We start from the raw sequence: 27651 nt of genomic DNA on the forward strand, positions 1-27651 counted from the left end.
AGGGAGGAGATACGATTTGAAATCGACGATTTCCGCAACTTTGACAGCCTCGTGACGTTGACCTCGACCTTGGACGAACTTGAAAGTTATATCGTTGTGCATGTCTCATCGACCTCTATCCATTCCACTATTGGTTATTTGTCTCCACTCGGTTTGATTGTGGACGGACGGACGGACGGACGTATGGACGTATTCTTAGGTCATCTCTAATTAGGTCATTAGGTCATCTCAACTGAGATGATAGAGATGACCGAACGAGCGCGTAATGCCGTGTGTTACAATCCCCCTCATTAGCATAATCTTCAGTACATAATACCTCAGATACGACACCCGACATAAATCTCATAAAACATCCGATTTTTACCAGAATTTCGACAACCGAGTGTTAAGCATACTTACCCGTTACCAAAAGTGAAAACGGAATTGCGATCCGAGTTAAAACGAACTCGTAACGTCGACCGAAGCAAAAATCTCCATTTCTCCACGCAATTATTTAACATTATTTTATCAAAGTCACAAAACCATAATATCCGGCCATCCACCAACAATCTTTACATAATCCGACGGCTTAGCGAGCCAGGCATGCGACGATAACCTTTATTGGGATAAAAAAATGACTTTTAAACACCATCTTTATCAAAAACACCGTCAGCGCGCACACGCAAAACCTTTATGTGATCAACGACGCGTCTGCTCGAGCACGCTGCACCACGTGACGAGCCGTGATGCGGGGAGTGAAATATTTTTATACAATCTAAAAACGTCTCGAAAACATCCCATTTTTACCAGAATTTCAACAACTGAGTGTTAAGCGTCCTAAGCGATCGCAAAAACCGAAGACAAAATTAAAATCGAAGTTAAAACGAACTCGTAACGTCGACCGAAGCAAAAATACTCCATTTCTCCACATGAATTTACGGAATTATGTTTGACCTCACTGTGACCTTGACCTTTTACCGATTTTGACCAAAATCTAATCAGCGCTAGCCATCGCCTTCCTGAATCACGTGGCGTAATTTGACATTGGTAGCTTCTTCCGTTCTCGAGTTATCGTGCCTACAAACAAACAAACACACACACAAACAAACAAACACACAAACAGACAGAGGACGGAAGTAAAGATTTCGTAAGTAACAAACAAAGACAGACAGACAGGGTTGAAAACATAACCTGCTTCACCTTTGGTGGCAGAGGTAATAAACCATAGAAAGAGGGGGAAACACACCAACAGCAGGAATGAGGGCCAAAATAGAGGGAGACTAGGGCAAATAAAGGATGTGGGGAAGAATGAGGGACAGGGGAGGAACGTACGGGGTGGACTTATGGATACAGGAACAAACTCTCAGGAAGGAATAACTGGATAGGCGGGCGAAGGGAGAGTTAAAGGGGTAGACAGGATCATGATTTTCGATAGGGAATGATCTGAAAAGGTGCTGAACAGCTGTCTTGAAAACCTGGAGGGAAGAATGAGATTGAAGAGAATGTGGAAGTTGGTTTCAAAGGCAGGAATAAAGGAGAACAAATGAGTGGAGGTGACCAGTGATTCTTGATTTTGGAGGGGGGTTGATGATGGATCATGTGTGACCTGCAGAAACTTGGCGTGGGGGGGGATACAGCACAGAATGAGTTGAGAGTGCAAGACCAGAAAGGAGATAGCAGAAGACATATACCACTGACCCATTTGCAATGTGAAAGTGAATGGCCCATCAACTCATTTTCATCAGGGGAGATTACAATGATCTTGAAGACCTTGGTTTTCATGACATGAAATTAAGCAAGGTGTGACACAAGGGTGCCAGCACAGAGGGGAGAGCAGTACTCCATCAAACTATGGATGAAGACCTTGTAGCTGGATAAGAGTTCACGTGTGTCAAGGAAGACCTCTGCATGATGGAGGATGCCCAGTTGGCAACTGCCTTTGAAGTTCAACGAAGAAATGTGGTTTGCCCAAAGTGGATCATAGCTGATAGTGAGGACCTAAAGGGTTTGGCACATGGTCCTTTCAAAGTGAAAGAGTAAGAGTGTAAGATTTGTCAGGATTGAAAGACATATTCCAAATGTTTGACCAGTTTGTGGTTTTGTCACAGTCTGAAGAGAGGGAAGAGGCTGCTGCCTGTCTCTGAAGGATGAGGGATGTCATGGCAGAGGATGGAGTCATCAGCAAATAGATAAAGAGGATTTTTCAGAGTCTGAGAGATCGTCGAGGAAGATCAGGAATAGGATGGGACCCAGAAAACTGTGTTGGGGCACTCTAACCTTGACAGGGAGAGGAGATGAAAGGATCCGATTAAGAGCCACAAAATGAATGTGGGAGTGGAATAGGTCAGTGATCCATGAGAGGAGGTGGCCTTGGATGCAATAAGCAGAGGGTTTGGAGAGTAAGGCAGGATGCCAGACTGCATCAAATGCTCGAGATGTGTAAAGAGAGATGGCCCTGATATCAAGTCTAATATTGAAGACCTCCATCCATTGTTGGGATAGTAGAAGCAGCATGTCAAAGGTAAAGTGACTTGGACTAAATTCAAATAGATGATCTAAGATGATGTCATTCGAGAAAAGGAAGGATTTGATGTCAACTGTGATGATGGATTCCATCAACTTGCTGATGATTGAAAGTAAGTTGATAGGTCTGAAGTGGTTGACTTCAGTGACCCCTTAACTCAGATTGGTTTTTGCACTTTGTTTATGTAATGCAATGATGTTGGCTGACTTGAAGTAGATGAAAGATGACCTTGGGCAAATAATAATGGTGAACAGAGCAGAAAGAGGATGCGCAGTACAAGAGCAGCACAGCAGGTTTTTAGGACAATTGAGCTGATGCCATTCGGTCCAGGTGCAGAATCAGAGTTGAGTCTTGCCAGAAATTTTCCCACCTTCTCAGGTGCAAAAGTCAAAAAGTCCAGGAACAGTTAGGTGCAACTGAGTAGAGTGGGTACAGAGAATGAGAAGTGGTGAGAAAATTAGGAAGCAAACAGGGAATTGAGGCATTCAGCCTTCCCACGACCGGAGTTGGCTGTTGTGACATTTGAGGTGAGAGAAGGGATGGAGGGGTGGGGGGGGTATACTCCAGAGACAGACTTAACAAGGCACCACCCGGTTTTTGAGGAGGGAGACAAGTTTAAAAAAAGTTAATCTTGGAGTTCAACATAACTTAAAAGTTTATGAAACACTGTGTTTGTTGCACAGTTCTGATGTAGTTAACGCATGCAAGTGTACTTGTGTTCCTTGATGCAGCTTGGTAAATTTGTGGTTATTATATAAACATCATGTGGTTACCATTAAGGCAGGTGTTGGTTTTTTTTAAATATACAATGTCAAGGCTCGTATAAGAGGTAACACACACAACATATAACAAAGGGAGCAGGAGACAAGAGGGATGGGAGAGGGAAGCACAGAACAGTGGGGGATCGAGACATCAGGAGATCTGTGGAAGGGAAAGGGATGGGGTGGGGTACATGGGGTAAACAAGATGGACATTCAAGAGACTTTCAGGTAGGAAACCAGGGAATTTAAAGGAGGTGGGTTTTGGGTGGATTAATAGGGGTAGAAAAGATCATGGTGTTGGATGGGGGAAGATAAGAGATGGTGGTGAACAGCTATTTTGAAGACCTGGAGGGAAGAGTGAGAATGAAGAGAGTGTGGGAGTTTGTTCCAAAGGCAGGAAAAAAGAGAAATTAAAGAATGAAGGTGAGCAGTGATTCTTGATTTTGGTAGTTCAATCGGAAGGGGGTTGCTGGTGGATGCTGAGCTTTGAGAATACGGGCGGGACAGATAGCAGACAGAGCAGGGGTGGGGCGAGGCCAGAGAGGAGATGGTAGAAGACAGAAAGACCACTGACCAGCCTGTGGTGAGATAGTGAGAGACTCAAAGACTCAGCCTCATCGTGGGAGATACCAATCATCATAAATGCCTTGCTTTCCACAGCATGAAGTCAAGAAAGGTGAAAGGCGGGAGCACCAGCCGAGAGGGGAGAGCAGTACTCCATCAGGCTGTGGATGAAAGCTTTGCATGTGGTCAGGAGCTCAGGTTTGCCAAGGAAAGACTTTGCATGACGGAGGATGCCCAATTGGCAACTGGCTTTTAATTCAATCATGTGATTTAAAAGGGTATTTTCAAAACTGATGCAATCAGGAAAATGCCAAGTAATTTTGTCTGAATTCCTTTTGGTATATTTGGTGATTAGACACTGTGTTGGTGTTATTGATCATAACTTTGTCCCAACGGACGATAACATTCCACCCTTCACAGCCCGGGAATGTGGAATCTGGAAGAGGTAACCATGATGTGGCCCTCTCTTACACATGGAACACCAAACCCCATGCGGTCTTGTGAAAAAAGGACACTTTGTGGGAATAGAGCCAACGCTGAGAGAGTGAGCGGGAAATTTGAATGGTCAAGATGGCATAAAATGGCATAATATTTTCGTCCAAGTACGGCTAAATGGTAGACAGAGTAAAACAAAAAAAGTACGTTACTCCTCTGTGTCCATTCTCCATCGGGATGAGATTCCATCCAATTTTTCAGAGCCAAAGTACTGCTAAACTGCAGGTTTGTGTTCTGATTCATGGTCCAATTTGTGTTGTACAGTATTCAAAGTATAACATTCAGAAATTGAAATTAAGTCATTCATCTAGCATAAACTGACGTCTGTAACGATAAACAGACAGATAAAGTGAACCAATTGCTTAAGCCCGCTTTGAGCTTCACGTGCTCATGGAGTAATTACATTATACACACTTAGGACATGATGAAAGTTGCCTTAAATAAACTAGAAGCATCCGCTCCCTACAGGAGCCGTCAAGGGGCCCATGTTATTATATTTATGCCTATTTTACGCCAAGGGGTCCCAGGATTACACACCCAAAAAATGGTTGCAATCGGTTCGGCTGTTTTTGCGGTACCTGGGAACAGACAGACAGAGAGACGGTGAATTATTGTTAAAAAAAAAACAAGATAAGAAGCACCCCCTCCCGACGGGAGCCGTCAAGGGGTCATGTTATTATATTTATGCCTTCTTTACTCCAAGGGGTCCCAGGATTACACACCCCAAAAAATGGTTGCGATCGGTTTGGCTGTTTTTGCGGTACCTGGGAACAGACAGACAGACAGAGAGACAGTGAATTCTAGTAAAAAAAACAAACAAACTAGAAGCACCCGCTCCCTACAGGAGCTGTTAAGGGGGTCATGTTATTATATTTATGCCTACTTTACTCCAAGGGGTCCCAGGATTACACACCCCAAAAATGGTTGCGACTGGTTAAGGTGTTTTTGCGGTACCTGGGAACAGACAGACGGTGAATTATAGTAAGACTAGAAGCACCCGCTACCTACGGGAGCCGTTTAGGGGGTCATGTTATTATATTTATGCCTAGTTTACTCCAAGGGGTCCTAGGATTACACTCAAAAAATGGTTGCAATCGGTTCAGCTGTTTTTGCGGTACCTGGGAACAGACGGACAGATAGACGGTGAATTCGAGTCGAAAAAAAAACAAACTAGAAGCACCCGCTCCCTACGGGAGCTGTTAAGGGGGTCATGTTATTATATTTATGCCTACTTTACGCCAAGGGGTCCCAGGATTACACACCCCAAAAATTGATGCGATCGGTTCAGGTGTTTTTGCGGTACCTGGGAACAGACAAACGGTGAATTATTATAAGACTAGAAACACCCGCTCCCTACGGGAGCCGTTAAGGGGGTCATGTTGTTATATTTATGCCTAGTTTACTCCAAGGGGTCCCAGGATTATACACCCAAAAAATGGTTGCAATCGGTTCAGCTGTTTTTGCGGTACCTGGGAACAGACAGCAGACAGACGGTGAATTATAGTAAAAAAACAAAACAAAACTAGAAGCACCCGCTCCCTATGGGAGCCGTTAAGGGGGTCATGTTATTATATTTATGCCTATTTTACTCCAAGGGGTCCCAGGATTACACACCCAAAAAATGATTGCGATCGGTTCAACCGTTTTTGCGGTACCTGGGAACAGACAGACGAACAGACGGTGAACTATAGTAAGATGAGGTAGCAAGAAATGCATCAACAGGTACCTTTAAAGGCTCACATGATTTTTTTAAGCTTCCAATTGTCGGCAGTATTTAATAAAAAACGAAGAATAAATATGTTTGATTTCAAGATACTAATGGTCCAACCTTTTTAAATGGTTAGGGTTACACTCTTGGGTATCCTCTTTCTAATCTATTCAACCATTTGCTTTAAGTCACCTTATATCTACTGATGTGGGTCAGCCCACATCACTGCATCATACAAAAATGGCATAAAAAGACATCCTCATAACTACAGGCCTATGAGCTTCCTTCCAATCAGCGAGGTCATGGAATCCATCATCGCAATTGATATGAGTTGTTTCCTTTTCTCCAACGGCTTGATCTGAGACCATCAGTTTGGATTTAGACAGGTCACTCTACCTTGGACAAACTGCCACTGCTCTCCCAAAATAGGTGGAGGCAATAAATCTTCGACAAGAGATCATGGCTGTCTCTCATGACATATCTCAAGGATTTGACATGGTTTGGCATCTCATCTTTCTGTCAAAACTCGCTGTCTATGGCATCCAAGACCAACTCCTCTCATAGCTTACTGACTTATTCCACTCTCATATTAAGTGAGCAGCTCTCAATGGGATACTCTCATCAACTTTCCCTATCGAGGCTGGAGTGCCGCAAGATAGTGTATTGGTCCCAGTCTAGTTCCTCATACTCAACAATGATCTTTCTGATTCTCTGGAGAAAAAAACCCCTTATCATTTTGCTGACAACTCCACCCTCCGCTATAGCATCCCTCCTCCTTCAGGTAGGCAGCAGCAGCTTCTTCCCTCTCTACAGATCTTGATATAATTAGGATCTGGTCCAACATTTGGAATATGTCTCTCCATCCATCCATCCATCCATTGGGACCATTCTCTGTGCAGATCATTGGTGCTGCCTAAGCAGTCTCCTTGGCTTTTGGGCACAATCCTGGACAGGTCACCCCTCTGATACAGAATACCAGCAAGCCTATTGGGCAGAATCTTGGACAGGTTGCCACGCTGACACAGGATACCACACCAGCAAGCTGGCACTTATTATGTTGACCTCAGAAGGATGACAGGCAGAGTCAACCCCACCTGGTATTAATTCAACAGCCGAGGGAGATTTGAACTCAGGATCCTAGGATCCCAAGCTCACTACCCTAACCATTAAGCCAACACTAGGCCTATCCATCCATCCACTGGGACCGTACTCTGTGCAGAGCGTTGGTGCTGCCTAAGCAGTCTCCTGAGCTATTGGGCACAATCCTGGACAGATCGCTACTCCGATGCAGGATACCAGCAAGCTGGTGCTCATTTTGCCGACCTCGGAAAGATGACAGGCTGAGTAAACCACACCTGGTATTAATTCAACAGCCAAGCAGTATTTGAGCTCAGGACTGAGGATCCCCAGCCCACAACTCCAGCCATTAAACCAACACCAGGCCTGTATATGTCTATCAACCCTGGCAAATCTTACACTCTCATGTTGCTCTCTGAAAGGCTATCTTACAAACACTCCCATCTACTTCCTTAACCAACTGCTTGAAGAAGTTGACTCCCTCAAATTTTGGGCATCTTGGTCAAACCACATTTCGGAGTTGATGCCTGAAGCCAGCCACTAACGAGGTATCCTCTGCTGAGTCTTTCCTTGGCAAAGCCAAACTTCTAAAAACCTACAAGGCCTTCATTTGCAGCATGGAGTACTGCTCTCCCGATGGTAGAGCAGTACACATTGACGGTTCCCCAGCCTCACACCTTTCACATATTGATGCAATCGAGACCAAGGCTCTAAAGTCGTTGGAATTTCCCATGACAAAGCGGAATCTCTTTGCCTGTCACTCCCATATCACAAACAGCTTGGTGGGCTCTCAGTTTTCTACCACCTCCTTTCTGGTATTTCCCCTCTCTGTCCCCCCAAGTTTCTGCAGGACACACACATTATGCCAGTATCCTGTGTCTCGTGAAACTCCCAAATTTCAGGCTCACTATTCAGCTCCACTCATTTGTTCCAGGACCCGTGCAACCACTCGGCAAACTAGGCAGTCGCTTAGAGCAGCAACATTTTGGGACGGCAAAAAACGCATGAAAAACTTAATGAAATTTCATGAAATTAATTAAATTTCATGAAATTAAATAAGTAAACAAGCAGACTGTCGAAAGGTTTTTCCATCAACACAAACTGTTTATGGCCAGCTCCACAAGTATGACCCACGATCATGCATTGAAGTAAGAACTGCGAACACTGCCTGAGCTACGCCATCTTTAGCTTCTCAAAATGAACCCAGCACCAATCTCACACAGGCATAATGGAGGGGGGGGGGGGATCAGGTAAGTGGTTCTTTCTCTGCTTTGTCTCATCGTTTTCCCTCTGTTCTTTACAATCTGTGGTCACCGCGTCAAACCGATCAAGATATCGTGTTGGTGACGGGGTGGTATAATTGTATTGTTGAATGACTATAATAAGTGAATTACTGAACTTGCTGAGGAGTTGCAGGTGCCGGCATACTTTGAACCAGATCCGGTCCATATTAGGAGAAAGAGGAAGCAGTTCACAAATGAAACGGACGATGAGCCGATTCAGAACCCCAAGGAAAAAATTGAAAGTGAACGTTTGTTTTTTTTGCCAATCCTTGACACAGCAATACAATCAGTTGAAGAAATGCCTCAAATTAGTTCTGTGTTTGGCTTCCTCTGTGATGTTCACAGCTTGTAGAATAGAACATCAAAGCAAATTATGGAACATTGCTTGAAGCTCAAGCAAGCTTTACAACATGGGGACTCCAAAGATGTTGATACTTCTGATTTGTGCGGTGAATTGCGAGCAATTGCACATGACCACAAGACGTATTGATCCTTGTTTGTAAAAATAAGCTCACCGATAATGTCCCCAACACATTTATTGCTCTCCGCATCCTCTCGACCCTCCCTGTTTCTGTGGCCAGTTGCAAGCAAAGCTTTTTAAAGCTAAAGTTGATAAAAACATACATGAGCTCTTCAATGATGTAACAAACACTTGTTGGGCTATCCACCTCATCAACAGAACATGAGATTGCACAAAACATTGACCTGAGGGACTTGTTTATACATTTGGTAAACTCAAAGCACAGAAAGTAAAATTCTAAATCCTAATGATCAACATTGTTGCAGCAACACATAATATGACATCATGTGATCCATATTACACGTTATAAAGCGCATTTCTTTTTGTACATATTCTGTAAAAGTGTAGAACAATGAGAATGTACAATCAGTATTGGATTCGCCTTTCCCATGTAAAAATAAATCTGTAATGATAAATGCTGGACTTTTATTTATATTAATGCATTGTAATATCCATTTTTGAAAGTTAATTGTGAGGGGGGTGGAGGAGAAGGGGGGGGGAGGGGCAAGGCTGAAGCTTTTCCGAGGGCACCTTATACCCTTGCACCGGCCCTGATTTGTTCCTCTGTCATATTGCTTATTGAAGCAACATGCTCAGTCTGTTCAATCTCATTTTTCCTTCCAGACCTTCAAAAAATGACTTTTCACCTCTTTCGGTCATCCTCCATCCACACTTTTTAATCCTTTTCCAATAAAGAATTCTCCCCTTGCCCACCACTTCCTTTCCATGTTATTCCTCCCCTCTCCCTAACCCTTTCCACTTTTTGTTCCATTGCTGTGTCATCCCTAGTTTTATCTTCCTATTATTTCAGCTCAATTATTTCTGTGTTCGAGTTTGCACCCTGCTCATTCACTCCCTGTATCCTCCTCTGATTCTATAATTTCTCCTCTCATCCATTATTCCTCCAAGTGACCCTCTGTTGTTTCCCTCTACCTTGTTGTTGGTTTATTTCCTATCTTTCCATTGTGTTCTAACTGTTTTGTGATTCTCCTTTGTTCGGCGTTATAGCTCTTTCATGAGTCTCGACTTTGTACACAAACACCCTCTTGCCTCTCAACCTCCACCAATATGACTTGATTTATATGGTCATATTTTTGGCAAAAAAGCGACCACATCAAACAGGCTGAATGAAATTTTGAAATTTTTTGAAAAGAAGAATAAATCATGCAAAACTGTCATGCTATTACAAAGAGTAAACACCAATCCATTTCATAAGCAATTTTCTTAAAAGCATCATTCAATCATCAAGGGGAAAACAACACTGACAAAAGTGTGAAAGAAATTAAGGGCAGAGGAATGGCAATGTAGAAAAGGACATGCCATGTGAGGAAGCAAAACAGTTGGACAGAGGTGGCAGAAAAGATAGCGTAAATTAAAACAAGTTAAACATAGAACAAGAAAAAGAGCAATCATAGAATGCAGACCCTTGCCAGGACTTCTTTTGTGTGGTGTATTTTGTGTGGTGTTTGTGTACTGGTGTGTTACGGAATTAATAAGAGATTTAATTCGAACTGCCACTTTATAACTGCTGGCAGTGATGACCGGGTACCAAGGTGTCCCATAATGATGCAACCCCGCTTTGATGGGACACCTGACCCTGACCCATGATGTTTTTCGTTATTATTCAATTGAATTCAGAATGGGATTAAATCTAATTCAATTCAAATCAAATGGAAGACCAAATAGGCACAGTCGTGCATTGGAGTAATCAGAAGGACAAGAAAAAAAGAAATGATGTAGTCATCAGGAGGGACCTGGATAGGATTCGCATTTTAGCTGTTACTCCTCTACCCTCAAACTCATCCAGGCACAGCCAAATGAGCCTTATTGAAAGAAAAAAAAAAATATATATATATATATATATATATATATATATATATATATATATATATATATATATATCCCTGTGTCGTAAGAGGCGACCAGGGTTGCGTCAGGAAGGGCATCCGGCGTAAAACATGTGCCAAATCACTATGCGGATCATACAGATGATCCGCTGTGGCGACCCCTAACGGGAGCAGCCGAAAGAAGAAGAAGAAGATATATATATATATATATATATATATATATATATATATATATATATATATATATATATATATATATATCAAAAAAAACAAAAAGAACCCATGTCAAAAAATTAAATAATTCTGCCTGCCAGAACATGAGTCCGATCAAGTTGAAATTTAAAACATGTATTCCACATCATGACTAGATCATAAATGTGATTGCATGCTGATTGATGAAGCGGTTCAAGAGAAACCATTATTTAATATTTTTCTTCAATCCAATATGGCTGCCAAACCATGTGACCAATCAATGATTGCTTAACAAACATGTACACTCATGGCTTGAGGAACATTTTTGTGCAGTTTCCCCTCGATCTGTCCAACCGTTCTGAAGAAGATTTTAAAAATAGGTTTTTGGGTAAATCCAATACAGGTGCCAAACCATGTGACCTATGACATCATTTGTGTGAACCTTTTGTTTTTCATGGACAGGTAGTCATACATGTAAAGTTTCACCTCAATCTGTTCAGCCATTTCAGAGAAGAAGATTTTTGAAGGTTAAAAAAAAAAAAAAACAATATGGCTGCCGAATCATTTGACCGATGACATCACCTTTTTTCATGACAATTTTTCAAACTGATCAATAGTAGTGTTCCACGTATGCAATTATGACATCATAACGAAGGCACCTATGGCATCATCAAAATATCACACATCAAAAAAAAATTTCACATGAGGAGTACGTGCCATTTGCCAAGTTTCAATTTGCTTCCTTGGTGTGGGTTCGGAAAACAGAGGTCCAAGGTTTTTCCGTTTTTCCAGCATGGCTGCCACACCACGTGATGTTTGACGTCATAATTATGATTACAACATTCTCCAGGAGTAGGTGCACCTATGGTAAAAAATTTTTTGTCTCAATCTGACAAGCAGTTGCGGAGAAAAACAAACAAACAAACGGACCTAAAGGCAATACCAACTCCTTCGGCGAAGGTATTTAATATAGAATGAAAGAGGAATAGGGTAGAAATCCCATAAAGCAAATGTGTTTGTCCATTTAATTAATGTATGAAGTATGTACATTGATGTCGAGTAACAGCGAGAGACAAAGACACAGACATTAAGACAAGCCGGTAGGCGACATAGGTGGTCGCTACATAATTCAGCGCTACATAAACTTCAGCGCTGACAGCGTCTAACACGGAAAGGTTCGCGTTGGCGCACGGTTTTAACTTCGGCATTCCCAACCAGAATATCAAGAGGGAAAACATTTTTCTGAGTTTTAACTCCTGTATGCTCAACTATCAACACATCAGGCTGTGTCAAAGGAAGCAGACCAGACGCTGATTGCTGGACTATCGGACCTCGCGCATGCGTACTGTGGAATCCCAAATGACGTCGCGGATTTTCACATGCAACGGGATGTTCTCTTGGCAATACAAGGATTGAGGAGGAATGCTGCCATTCACATCTGTAAACTGGATAAAGGCACCGGAGTGGTAATCATGAATAAGATTGATTACATCGACAAGATGATGGACATCCTGAAAGACGAAACCAAATTTATATGTCTGGGCGGTGTCACAGAACATGATCGCACGCCTCAGGTGGAAGGTCAGATCGTCAAACGACTGTTTACAGGTTCTCAAACGTGGAGAACTATCAAAGGAGGTGTACGACAGAATCAAACCTGTTGGAGCCCAACGTCCAAGAATGTATGGCCTGCCGAAGGTTCACAAGGGGAAGATCCCTCTAAGACCCATACTGTCCATGGTGCGATCAGCACAACATGAACTTGCCAAGTGGTTGGGAGAGGTACTACAACCAGAATTGGATTCACTTTCTCATTTTGTGGTTAAGGATTCCTTCACTTTTGCAGAATCAATTGGAGCTAAAACACCGACAAGTGAGCACAACATCATGGCATCCTTTGATATTAAAAGCTTGTTCACGAATGTCCAATTGACGGAAACTATTGAGATATGCGCACGTTTGCTGTATCACACCGATCTGGAACAACCAATGATCTCGGAACACGTCTTCGTGGAATTAAAGGGACTGTGACACCTTGATGATTTAGCCAGTGTATGCCGACGTATGAAAAATTTGTACAAAACGCTGGCACACGTCGAATACGTTATGGGTAAGTTTTGTGTACGTGAAGAGCACGCTGAAGCATGCTGGCATACGTCGTAGTACGCCGAGCTCGTCGACAAATTTTAACATGCTCAAATTTTTTTGACGTATGCCAGCGTATCACTCACACGTTCCGCATACGCTGGCCATTAGTTGTAGGCACGTTACGCGATCGTTGACACACGTCGACACACGTTACTTGTAAGTTACTCATAAGTCGAAACACGTCGAGGTGATGTTTAGCGTACCCGAAAGTTATTTCTAACCTATGAGTAACATGTTGTAGGCACGTTATGCAATCGTTCACACACGTTACTTGTAAGTTACTCATAGGTCAAAACACGTCGAGGTAAATGTTTAGCGTACCCGAAACTTATTTCTAAAGGCCCGGTCACACCTTGACATTTTAGCCAACGTATGCCGATTTTTGAATTTTTTTTCTAAAACGCTGGCACACGTTGAATACGTTATGGGTAAGTTTTGATAACATTGAGAGCACGCTGAAAAACACTGCCATACGTCGTTGTACGCTGGCTTTAAACGTTGTACTTTTTGGCTGTCCTCAAATTTTTTTCATGCTTGAAATTTCACGACGTATGCCGGCGTATGACTCACACGTTCCGCTACGCTGGCCACAAGTTGTATGCACGGTCTGCGATCGTTGACAGACGTCAACACATGCTACTTGTAAGTTAATCATAAGTTGAGACACGCCGAGGTAATGTTTAGCGTACCCGAAACTTATTTCTAACCTATGATTAACGTGTTGTTGGCACGTTACGCGATCGTTGCCACACATCGACAGACGTTACTTTTAAGTTACTCAGGCTGAAAGACGTCGGTATAATGGATCGTCCTTGCGTCAGCGTCCACGGCCACGGCCAGGACACTTATTTGCAGCATTCTTCAAACTTTTCTTCGGCATGACGAGGATGTTCACACTTCGATGTCTAGCTTGGCTATGATTCCAATTGTCCATCGGCAGCGTCTATTTAAAATAGTCGAGTTTGAGCGTTTTAACACGTTCAGAAGAAACGCTTCAAATTTCAAAACCCCAGCGTCAAAAAACAAAGGCGAGTGACAGCAATTTAAATCGTTCATTGTAAACAATGAAAATAGCTGAGTGGTACCGTTTAAAAGTCGTTGAGTGTAAAAAAAATCCAATTGTTGAGCGCAAGCGTTGACTTTCAATAGTGGAGATGCAGCCATTTAAATCGTTAAGTGGCAGCCTATGAATAGCAAACCCCACGTCACCGGCAAAGATAAACTGCCGCACGATATGGATAAGTTAGGCTATCGTTGGGCATAGTTTGTAAACGCCGGCTACACAATAATTATTCGTTGGTATACCGTATCTATAAGTTATCAAAGTGCTCTATGCACATTATTAGTTCATTGTGCATTTGTCCAACCCGTTATGAATAGACCTAGATCGTAAAAACAGGCTATAGCTCATTGTTGAAAAAGCCCCATAAAAAATTAGCCGCGAAGAACTTCGAACAATGGTGAAAAGATGTCTCCTACCCGTGGACACGCGGACGCAAGGAGGATCCATCATAACCCACACCCTCCCCCTCACACTCATCTACTACTGCCAACATGAACAAACTACTACTAATACTAATACTGATACTGATACTGTTACTGTTACTGTTACTGCTGACATGGACATCGACTCGAAAACACTGTTGGGTTCCCCTTTTATGAGCAGCATTTTTATATACCAATTCCCAAAACCGCTGGGAACATGTCTTTATATGGCAGTTGTAAGCTAGAAACACGTTCATTTATTTTTTTTGTCGACCGGAAGACGTCATTGGAATACGTCTACATACGTCGATGTGTGTGGGGACTATGTAAAGAATTGGTTCAAAGCACGTCAAACACAAGTTAGAAATAAGTTTCACGTAAAAAAGACATTACCGCGACGTGTTTCGACTTATGAGTAGCTTATAAGTAGCGTTTGTGGACGTGTGTAAGCGTCCACATATCGTGTGTAAAACTTATCCCCATCGCATGCGGAACGTGTGTCATACGCCGAGTACGTCATAAAATGTTGAACATGTTTAAAATTTCTTGACGTACTCTACTTACTACGACGTATGATAGCGTACTTTAGCGTTCTACTCACGTATACCAAACTTACTCATACCGTATTTGACGTGCCCCAACGTTTTAGACACATTTTTCTTAGGTCGGCATACGCTGGCAAGATCGCCAAGGTGTGATCGCGATGTTGTCACTTCCATTTCTACGGCAGTTATGATTCGAATCGTTGTGCGTCAGCCTTTTAATAGGCTACGTCACGACATCGTCGGCGATGCGTGCAATGCGCTATGCCTAAGTTAGACTATCGTTGGGCATCGGTTGTGTAGGCTGACAATAGGTTCAGCATTCGTTGGTATAAGTTATCTATAACACAACGAAACGTTCTGTGTCCGTTACCAATGCGTTATACATAAGACCAAGTCGCTATGAATACGTCCGAATCTTTAAAAAAAAAAACATCAAAAGTTCAACGTAAGCCAGCGTTTTACATACATTTTAATACGTTGCCATCGCTGGCTAAAACGTCAAGGTGTGACCTAGCCTTAACCTATGAGTAACGTGCTTTGAACCTCTGTGTAACGTATCTCCAACGCACATTGATGTATGTAGACGTATTTGACGTCTTCCGGACGACCACAGAACTTACTGAATACGTTTCTAACTTACAGCTACCATATAATGGCATATTGGCAGCGTTTAGGGGACTTGGTATATAAAAATTGGTTCCAGACTCAATGTTTTAGTTTTTTTTCTTCGGCATGACGGTGATGATGACACTTGATTTCTAGTGCGATTATGATTTAAATCGTTGAGCGGCAGCCTATGAATAGCCTACGCCATGTGATCGTCGACGATACAGTGCCGCACGCTATGCATACGTTAGACTATCGTTGGGCATACGTTGTGAACGCCGACAACACGCTAAGCATTCGTTGGTATAAGTTATCTATAAGTTATCGAAACGTTCTGTGTACGTTACTAATACGTTATGCATTTGTCCAACTCCTTATGAATATGCCAAAAACTTTAAAAAAACATCAATAGTTCAGCGTAGAAAAACATTAAAAAAAAAAAGCTGAAGAAAACTTCGAAGATTGCTGCAAAGAAGTCTCCTGGCCATGGCCATGGACGCGGATGCAAGGAGGATCCATCATCACCCACACCCTCCCCATCACACTCACATACTACTACTGGCATGGACCTACTACTACTACCACTACGACTACTACTACTAATGACACGCTCACCTACTACTACTACTACTACTACTACTACTACTACTACTACTACTACTGATACTACTGACATGGACATGTACTCACCATGAAGTCTGAAACACTGACGGGTTCCTCCTGTGAAGCCCAATTTTTAAATACCAATTCCCGTAGTGGCTGCCAATACGCCATTATACGGTAGCTGTAAGTTAGAAACACGTTCAGTAAGTTCTGTGGTCGTCCGGAAGACGTCAATCAAATACGTCTACATGCGTCAATGTGTGTTGGATACGTTACACATAGGTTCAAAGCACGTTACTCATAGGTTAGAAATAAGTTTCGGGTATGCTAAACATTACCTCGACATGTTTAGACTTATGAGTAACTTACAAGTAACGTGTGTCCACATGTATCAACGATTGTATAACGTGCCTACAACTTATGGCCAGCATATGCGGAACGTGTGAGTCATACGCTGGCATACTTCGAAAAATTTGGAGCATGCTTAAAATTTGCCGACATGCTCTGCGTACTACGAATTATGCCAGCATGCTTCAGCGTGCTCTTAACGTATACAAAACTTATGCATAATGTATTTGACGTGTGCTCGCGTATTCGGCAAATTTTTCATACGTCGGCATACGCTGGCTAAAACGTCAAGGTGTGACAGGGCATGACAGTGATGGTGACACTTCGATGTCTAGTGCGGTCATGATTTGAATCGTCGAGTGGCAGCCTTTTAATAGGCTACGCCACGTGATCGTCGGCGATATACTGCCGCGCGCTATGCATACGTTAGACTATCGTTGGGCATACGTTGTAAATGCCAACAACACGCAAAGCATTCGTTGGTATAAGTTATCGAAACGTTCTGTGTACGTTACTAATACGTTATGCATACGTCCAACTCGTTATAAATACACCAAAAACTTTTTTTAAAAGATCAATAGTTCAGCGTACGCCAGCGTTTTACATATATTTTGATACGTTGCCATACGCTGGCTAAAACGTCAAGGTGTGACAGCCCCTTAATGAACACAGCAACAAGGGAGGTGGAATTCAGTTTTAACAACATGATGTATGTTCAAACGGACAGTGTGGACATGGGTTCTCCATTAGGCCCAGCTCTTGCAAATATCTTTAAAGGCCATCACAAAATGCAGAAACTGACTGGTCGGCAAGGTGTCGATTCCCCCATCGTATACCATCGGTATGTTGATGACATTTTTGCTTTGTTTGAGTCTCGGACGGCATGTGACAATTTCCAGGCATGGCTCAACACTCTCCATCCAGCGCTGAAGTTTCCCACGGAGCTGGAATCGTCAAACACGTTACCGTTTTTGGACGTGTTAGTTGATAGATCCAACCTTGGTTTCACAAGATCCATCTACCGGAAGCCGACTATCACAAGGCAGTATACTCGGTGGGACTCCTTCAGCTCCACGAGATACAAAATTGTCTTGATCAATATCCTGGTTAACAGAGCACAGAGGATTTGTTCACCTTGTAATCTTCCTGCTGAAATTGACAAAATCATGAATATACTCGGTGAGAATGGTTATCCTGAGCTTATCCACAAGTTCAGAGATACATGCAGAAGTTTCTAAACATGACAAAAGATCAGAATATTGGTCCGGACAAATGTCCAGTCAATGTCAGGATGCCCTGGAAAGGGCAATCATCACGAAGGTTTGAAGTACAAATCAAACATATTGTGTCCAACACGTTTCTGGCTGTGCAACCCCGAGTAATCTTTACCTCTTGCCGTTTGCTGACGTCAGTCAACAAGGATGTGCTACCCACCTCACAAACCAGTAATGTTATTTATGAGTTTAAGTGCCAATGTGAAGCTCGGTACGTGGGCCGCACAACACTAAGATTGGCTGATCGGATCAAACACATCCCCTTGGCGATTCGAAGAAAGATTGTGAGGGTTAGAACACAACCAGTGCGGGCATGTAGAAATATCAAGCAACCACCGGCCACTGTAGCTGCTTCATCTGCCATTGCACAGCACCTGGTTGCCAACCCTATCTGTGCAGACCAGTACAATGCGGATATGTTCAGGATATTGAGCCGAGGTCGGAGCTCGTTTCATTTACGTATGTTGGAAGCAACCTTCATCCTTACCACCGATCCAATACTATGTCGCCAAAAGGAATTTGTACGATCTCTGTGTCTCTTTCAGCATGGAAGGATCAAGGGAAGTAACAACTGGGGAATGGACCTTTGGGGATTTGGGGAATGGAGGGGGAAACCATCCCCCTCTCTCCAGGATGTGGTTGCAAACGTCAATCATCGACAAACTCTGCTCCAGCAAGTGGGGGCTCGAGGTGAAGATGATGAGGCGACCAATGGGCATTCGGATTAACCGTGACGTCATTACGGTTGAACCAATCAGATTAACTCTACCTTATTGAGACCTGTGTATAAAGCACGCGCCTTCACTTCCTTCTTCACTTGCTGCGATTTTTACCCTGAAGAGTGCAGCACGAAAAGCTTTGGTCACGATTATGTCGTGTTTGTTTGTATCCATATTACATATTTAATTATCAGACATGACAGTTAATTAATATATCACAATAAAATTACTAGCAATCACTGCAAACTAAAATCCATCCATCCATTGGGACCATGCTATGTGCAGAGCGTTGGTGCTACCGAAGCAGTCTCCTGGGCTATTGGGCACAATCCTGGCTGGACAGGTCACCACTCTGACACAGGATACCAGCAAGCTGGTACTCATTTTGCCAACCTCAGAAGGATGACAGGCAGAGTCAACCCCACCTGGTATTCATTCAACAGCCAATCAGGATTTGAACTCATGATCCTGGGATACCACAAGGATCCCAACCCACCACCATAACCATTAAGCATCCCAAGCCCACCACCCAAACTATTAAGCATCCCAAGCCCACCACCCCAAACATTAAGCATCCCAAGCCCACCACCCTAACCATTAAGCCAACACCAGACAGAAACAAAAATAATTATTTCTTAAAAGTATAAAATAAGTATTATTGTAACTTGAGATTTTATTGCAATACGAGTATAATGCTGCACAATTCTCTATCTGAATTTACTTTTTATCTCCATTTTAATCTCTAGATCAAAGAGCTTTAAGGAAATACACACACACACACACACACACACACACACACACACACACACACACACACACACACACACACACACACACACACACACACACGTTCTGCTCTGTTAAATGGAGCACAGATAATGAGATGGGTGATCTTGAGTTGTGGTTCCTTTTCGTGGTGAAGATGGATGCTAAAGGATCAGATAAGGCTCCACTAAAATGCAGCACAGATAAGGGGACTGCTTGGTCCATGAGTCGTGGTTCCTTGTTGTGTGGAAGATTGATACTTCAGTGCCAGGGAAGGCTCTGTTGGGCACAGCACGGATAAGAAGACAGCTTGGTTCATGAATCGTGGTTGCTCATTATTGGAAAGATCAATGCTTCGGAACTGGGCAAGGCTCCGTTTGGCACAGCATGGATAAGGAGACAACTTGGTCCATGAACAGTTCCTTGTCGTGGTGAATATGGATGCTTCAGGATCGGACAAGGCTCCATTAAAATGGAGCACAGACAAGGAGACAGCTTGGTCCATAAGGCATGTTCTTCGTTATTGGGAAGATCAATCCTTCAGAACTGGGAAAGGCACCATTTGGCACAGCATGGATCAGGAGACCGCTTGGTCCCTGAATCGCGGTTCCTGTGCTGTGTCACGTGATTGGGTTTTCGTATATCATGCCTCGCCCGCTAGGGGTGGCAGGAGTGTACTTCTGGTCGCGCAATAAAGTGGAGTTGATGCTGGCGCGCTTGCTTCTCGTGTCCCACTGCACCTCGTACACCCTAGTTGGTGACGAGGATGGTTGAATACGGACTTGTGCCCGTTTTCGTCGGAGACGACTTCGAATTGTTTTCAGAACAATTGGAATGCTATTTCCACGCGAATGATGTGGTCGACGAGAGCAAACAGAAGTCGATCTTGCTCGCTTCGCTTTCGGCGGAGCATTATCGACTACTGAGTGATTTGGTGGCACCGAACAGGCCCCGGGATGACGGGCTGTCGTTTCAGGACATTGTGCAGAAGATGAAGGCACACATGGCGCCGGAGAAGTCATTACAGCTCGCTCGATACCAGTTCGATCGCCTCTCGAAAGGGGCAGAGGAACACGTCGCTGATTTTGTGGCGCGGATTAAGCGTTCTTCCGTGGCCTGCAAGTTCACGGCGGGGGAGCGTCCAGCTCGCCTCAGAGATCGTTTTATTGCTTGTTTACAAGATGCGAAGATGGTTTCAGCGGTTTTACAGCTGAAGAGTGAAGCCATTACATTTGACTCAGCAGTCAGCACGGCTACAGCGGTCGAGCAGACTCGTGGGGATGTTCGAGCCATCACCGGCCACGCGGGGTCGCGAGCACCCCGGGACGCACGCTCGACCTTCGATGCGGGTCGGACGTCGCCGCGCGACCGCGCGTGCGGCGGGGTGACCCCACGGACGTGCTTGGGATGTGGAGGTCGACACCTGCGCCGTGTGTGCCCGTGTAAAGGCAACGTGTGTTTGAATTGTCACAAGGTGGGTCATTTGGCACATGTGTGCCGTGGGGTGCCGGCCACTGTTAAGGTCATGGACGGCGATGTGCGAGGCGACTCGGGGCGGAACCAGCAGCCGTTGTTGAAACTGTTTTCAATTGGCCTGGCGGCGGCGCGCCCGATGACGGTGGAAGTCGAAGTGAACCTCGTACACTCTAGTTCCGAGTTGTGGGGAAGATCGATGCTTCAGTACTGGGGAAGGCCCCATTGGGTGCAGCATGGATAAGGAGACAACTTGGTCCAGTGATTCATGGTTATTTGCTGTGGAATTATGGATGCTTCAGGAATGGGGAAGGCTTTCTGTACCCACCTTATTCAGTCGCACTCAACAGTCCCTGGACTCTGTGTCTTTTTCTTCTGACAAAGTGGAGAGCTTGCTGTCAAACATCGACTCAGATTCTGCAACCGGTCCAGACAGCACGAGCCCACGTGTCCTAAAAAACCTGCTCCTCTGCTCTTCCTCACCTTCTCTCTGTTCAATTCACCCTCTCATTTGCTGACGGTCATCTGCCATCTGCTTGGAAATCAGCAAACATCACTGCCCTGCACAAAAAAGTGCAAATACAGATCCCTGCAACGACAGACCAATCAGCCTTCTCCCAATGATCAGCAACGTTATGGAATCCATCATCGCTTCAGACATTAAATCCTTCTTCCACTCCAATGGCTTGATTTCTGATCATCAATTTGGTTTTAGACCAGGTCATTCTACCCTGGATATGCTGCTTCTGCTCTCCCAACAATGGATCAGAGCCATATTGTTGGGGAGACATATCGCGTGCTTTCGATATGGTCTGGCACCCTGCCCTGCTCACCAAACTCTCTTCCTATGGTATCCAAGGCCATCTCCACTCATGGCTTGCAGACTTCCTCTCCTGGCGCAGTCAACGTGTGGCCCTAAATGGAGTTCATTCATCCCCTCTTCCTGTCCAGGCTGGAGTTCTTCAAGGTAGCGTTCTGGACCCTGTTCTTTTTGTGGTTTTCATCAATGATCTCTCCGACTCCTTGGAAAATCCTCCATATATCTTTGCTGATGACTCCACCCTCTGTCGTACCATCGGTCATCCCTCAGAGCAGCAAGCTGCAGCTTCTTCGCTCACTGCAGATCTGGGTAAAATCACAAACTGGTCCAACACGTGGAACATGTCTTTCAATCCAGACAAATCTCACACTCTCACTATGTCTCACCAAAAGGACCATCTGGCAAATCCCCCCATCGACTTTTTCAACAATCCCTTTGAAGAAATCCTTTCATTCAAGCATTTGGGACTCACTATCTGCCATGATGTTTCCTGGGAAAGCCACATTTCCAACCTGGTCTCCAAAGCCAGTCGCCGACTGGGAATCCTCCATCGTGCAAATTTTGCAAGTATCATGTTCTGCACGACGTTGTTTTCTTGTTTGTTAGTTTGTTTGTTTGTTTGTCTGCACAGAGCTTTTGTGTTTTTCTCCGCAACCGCTTGTCGGATTGAGACGAAATTTTCAACAAAGGTGTGACTACTCATTTTGAATGTTTTAATAATTATGATGTCATAGGTCAAGTGGTATGGCAGCCATGTTGGAAAAACCAAGAAAAAAAATTGTACCTCTATCTCTGAAACTGCACCAAGGAAAAAATTGAAACTTGGCACATGGCAAGTACTCCTCATGGGGAATAAGTGATTTTTTGATGATATCATATGTGCCTTCGTTATGACGTCATAACTGCATATGTAAATGCTACACCTGATCAGTATGAAAAATTTTGAGGGTCATCTCGGGATAAAATGGTCAACAGAACAAAAAATTGATAATGTCATCAGTCACGTGATTCGGCAGCCATATCCATATATATATATATATATATATATATATATATATATATATATATATATATATATATATATATATATATATATATATATATATATATATATATATATATATATATTAAACCTTCAAACATCTCTGAAGTGGCTGAATGGATCGAGGCAAAACTTTACAAGTATAACCGCCTATTCAGGAGGAACAAAGGGTTCACACATATGATGGTATAAGTCACATGGTTTGGCAGCCATATTGATTTACCAGAGAGCATATAAAAATCTTCTCCAGAACGGCTGGACAGATCGAGTGGAACCTTCACAGAAATGTTCCCCAAGCCTTAGGTGTACAAGTTTGTTCAGGAATAATTGATAGGTCACATGGTTTGGCCACCATATTGGATTGAAGAAAATATTAATGTTTTCTCTGGAACAGCTGAATCAATTGACATGAAACTTCACAATTATGATCTATTAGTGATAGGGAATACGTTCTAAATTTCAAGTTGATCGGACACATTGTCTGGCTGCCAGAATTATTTTTTCTTGATCTCGGTTCTTTTTATTTTTATTTTTTTTTGAAAAAGGTTCACTTGGCTGTGCCTGGATGGGTTTGAGGGTAGAGGAGTAACAGCTGAAATGTGAATCCTATCCAGGTTCCTCCTGATGACTTCATCTTTTCTTTTCGCTTGATTGGGTTCCTTCTGATTTGTCCGATGCAGGACTGTACCTATTTGGTCTTCCATTTCATTTGAATTTAATTTATTTTAATCCCATTCTGAATTTAATTGAATAATACTACAAAAATGTCATGGGTCAGGGTCAGGTGTCCGATTAAAGCGGAGTTGCATCAAAACTGGATGTCTTGGTACCCGGTCATCACTGCCAGCAGTTACAAAGTGGCAGTTCTAATTATGTCTCTTCTTAATTATGTAACACACCAGTATACAAATGCCACACAAAATATAACACACAAAACCACACAAAACAGGTTCTGGCAAGGGTCTGCAATCTCTGATTGCTCTTTCAAGTTTAAAATATTTCTACTTCCAATTTATCTTCAGTTTAAAAAAGGGCTGTAGTGAACTGATTATAGATCTAAACTGATTGATCTAAAATTGAACACTTTCATATATTTTTTTTATTTTCCCACTACATTTCAAGGTCGGTGCTGGTGGGGAGGGGGGGAGAAGGGGTCTCCACTACTCGAATGTTTCGTGGGCTGTTAAATTTAAATCAGGTTCTGATTACACATAATATACACAAACATATCGATGTGAGATCGTACACATATTATACGTGACATATTACACATATTATATATATAGTTACCTGACATATGTTATGGATTACCACATAATTACCACATAACCACGTAATACATACCACATAATTGAAAATGTTGATAAAGTATGTTCTGTGGAAAAGGCGACTTAAATTAAATAAGTTTGTACTGTGGGAAAAAAATCAGGCACTCGGGCAGTGTCCCGGCAGCCTTCGACACCCATGCTTGCCAAATGGGGCTGGGCTGAATTTAAGGAATTTGGGGGTTGCTGAGTTAAAAGGAATGATGAACTGGGGGGAAAAATTGTTATGAAATGCTGATCAAAGCCACATACACGCATAATCAAAACCAAGCCAAGGCAGGGAACTCGACATCAGGCTTCAGAGTGACCTTTTACAGCACAATATAAAGGCGACACTGAGCAATACGAGGCAGGAAGGGAACACGATGTAATCAGAGAGAAGCCAGTTGGGTGTGCAGCACGTCCAAGCTGAAGTACATTTTAGAAACTGGGCTCAACACAGCATTGAGGGTGTTGAGAGGGTTACATGTTAACCACAAGGCATGTTAAGCACAGTCCCAACTTTCGAACCAACTGCATCTCCGCAGATGATGGTTGATCTTATCTGCTGGCCGGTCGGGTTCTCAACAAACCCAAACTATCTTGCTGGTGTTGCGGAGATGACAGCCAAGCAGATGACTATCCTGCTGATATCACAGAGCCGACATCCAAGCAAACAACTGAATCCTGGGAATGTCATACAGCATATCAACAAATCCTATCTCGGCATATCGAAAAAGCAAAAGGCAAGTTCTCCTTTCCTCATTCCTTGACAGTGCTAGTGTGCAGAATGGTCCTAAAAGGCGAGTAATGGACTCGGGTTCATCTGCTTGATTCAGTGGTTCGAAGATCTCCCTCTGAGGGTTCACAGTGTGACTGGTCAGTCGGACATCACTTTATGCACACTCGTGCACTTCCTGGAGCAACAGAGCCTGCTTCAAACTTGAACACAACTGACTCCAACATACATTCCTGCCGTGGTGGGGTCGTATTAAGAACTGGGTACATGAGATAAGTTGCCAACTTGAAGGTCGTGAGTTAAATCAAAACTGAATTGAAACAGGTCATGTGTAACTTTGGGGAGTTTTTAAATCATTGAGTGTATCTGTTAAAATCATTGTGCTGGTATCTTATTAAATGGTATTCGTGTTTGAAAGGTAGGCAGTATGGATTAACAAATTGTTTATTAAATATCCTATTGTTTCGTGTCATAAGCTGATTCACCTGTTAAACAATACACGGGACACACTGTGGTCCGCAAAAATTTTCTGTCATGCGAGCCCTCTGGGTAACTGGGGCACCCCTTTGGTGCACGGAGGCAGTACATAACACATTATACACACATATATACACACACACACACACACACACACACACACTCACACACACACACACACACACACACACACACACACACACACACACACTCACACACACACACACGCACACACACACACGCACACACACACACAGACACACGCACACGTGCGAGGTGGATACTTTGAGACCTGTTAGGTCTACGCTCCATCTCGTGAAACCCACATGTGGAGATAGCGGCCAACGACAGCAACTTTCACGCATACACACATATACATACATGCACACACACACACACACACACACACACACACACACACACACACACACACACACACACACACACACACACACACAGTTGGATACGTTGAGAACTGGGAGGGCTCCGTTCCACCTTCTGAAACTTGCATATGGAGATGACAACACCCCCCCCAACACCCTCCCCCCCCACCCCCACACACACACACACACCCACCCCCCCACACACACCCACACACACACACACACACACACACACACACACACACACACACACACACACACACACACACACAGTTGGATACGTTGAGAACTGGGAGGGCTCCGTTCCACCTTCTGAAACTTGCATATGGAGATGACAACACCCCCCCCCCCACACACACACACACACACACACACACACACACACACACACACACACACACACACACACACACACACACACACACACACACACACACACACACACACGGCAGGCTTTTTTGCCCAAAACCGAGCCAATGAATGCCAAGCGCATTATACTGTATAAAGTTTTGCCCAATTAGATATACTATTTTAAATTTTTAATGAAACATCCAACTAAACATATTTTAATGTGCATGAGACGAGTGATGTTGAGTTAATTCTTATTGATGCCATAAAATATAATGTGAAAATGCAAGCAGTAAAAAAGAACATAAAATGAGAATGGTATGCGTGTTTGAAAAGTAGGCAGTATGGATTAACAAATTGTTTATTAAATATCCTTCTGTTTCGTGTCATAAGCTGATTTCACCTGTTAAACAATACACGGGACACATCGTGGTCCGCAAAATATGGTCTCTCTCACTTGTCGGCATTGTGGTCCGCACAAATACACGGGACCAACCGTGTGAATTTATATAGAACATTTTTTGAAAAGAAGACGAAGAAGGAGAGGAAGAGGCAGAAGAGATCATGATTCCTGAAACCTAAATACAAAATTGAACAGGACAAATGTGCAATCAGCAATGACATAAAAACTCGACAAAGTCCTGGCCAAAGGCTTACACCATAAAGACCATATCAATGGCTATGTCAGCCATTGACACGGGACACATTGACAGAAAGACAAGGCCATATCGCCAAAGGTATGGGTGGTAATAAAAGCAGGTGAATAGCCTTACCCTAGCTCATGTGCGCCCTTGCGTGTGGCGATGCCGTAACCTTTCGAATCCAAGTTCCCTCCGACCTTCATGGTGTCACAAGGTTTGCGCTGCTCAATATACTCATTCATCGTGGACTCCATCAGGAACGCGTACTTCCCCTTGGACTTGCGGACCCTTGCAACCCCCTCTTTATTCGTCTTCGCAAATGCTAAGGGTTCGGCAGACTTCATGTAGGACCACATCTTCTCAAAAACTGCAAGCTTGGAGCGCTGCAGGTGAAAAAGAAATGTGCAATCACTTTTTGAGTAATGTAAACTTTCAAAGTGCATTGGGAGCTGTTTTTCAATGAATATATGCTATGAATGAATATATTTGGCATTTATTAATAAAGATGGTGAAAAACAATCTTAATGTGCACTGTGGGTTCCCTGGGAGGTGGCAAATTGCTTTAAATGGTTTATCAAGCACAGGAAAGAACTATGTCAAAATAAGATATTTTGTGAATGGGAAAGTTTCATTGATGTGCTACACAAGAGCAACATTTATGATCGACAAGAACACATCAATAAAAACATTAGATCACAACCTATTGTTGTTTCCTTCCAATGATTGCATTATAAATATAAATCCTTGCTCTCAGCACTGTTTTATCTGGAAGTGTGTTGGGTTTGTGCAGGTCTCCATTTTAACAAGCAAAATAAGGAAAAACCGAACCTACTGTTTATTTCTAAATGTCAAACATTTTGGCTGTCAATGACTCGTCATTTATCACAAATGCAGTCATTGAAATAGCATTATGGATTTACAGAAACATCACATATAGTGTCTTTATAGCTTACATCGACCAAAAACAAAAATGCAGAATAA

At 43.2% G+C, this 27651-nt stretch overlaps 1 protein-coding gene across 3 annotated transcripts in view; it reads right to left on the reverse strand.

Moving 5' to 3' along the window:
- The window catches only part of LOC147024758 (glutamate receptor 4-like), a 584244-nt gene that overhangs the window by 129871 nt on the left and 426722 nt on the right, over nucleotides 1-27651 (reverse strand). For 2 of the 3 annotated variants that reach the window (XR_015059188.1, XM_085885009.1), the window contains exon 13: nucleotides 26803-27053. Coding sequence is in view for 2 of the 3 variants with exons in the window: in XM_085885009.1 (XP_085741135.1) it covers nucleotides 26803-27053 (251 nt within the window). In the remaining variant the exon portion in view is untranslated. Of the gene's footprint in view, nucleotides 1-11043; nucleotides 11813-26802; nucleotides 27054-27651 lie in introns of those variants that run through there. The other variant, XM_085885010.1, reaches the window with a different exon arrangement.

The sequence above is a fragment of the Eptatretus burgeri genome, chromosome 6 (assembly GCF_056783735.1).
Source record: "Eptatretus burgeri isolate ZD-2024b chromosome 6, Ebu_testis_v1, whole genome shotgun sequence".
Lineage (NCBI taxonomy): Eukaryota > Metazoa > Chordata > Myxini > Myxiniformes > Myxinidae > Eptatretus > Eptatretus burgeri.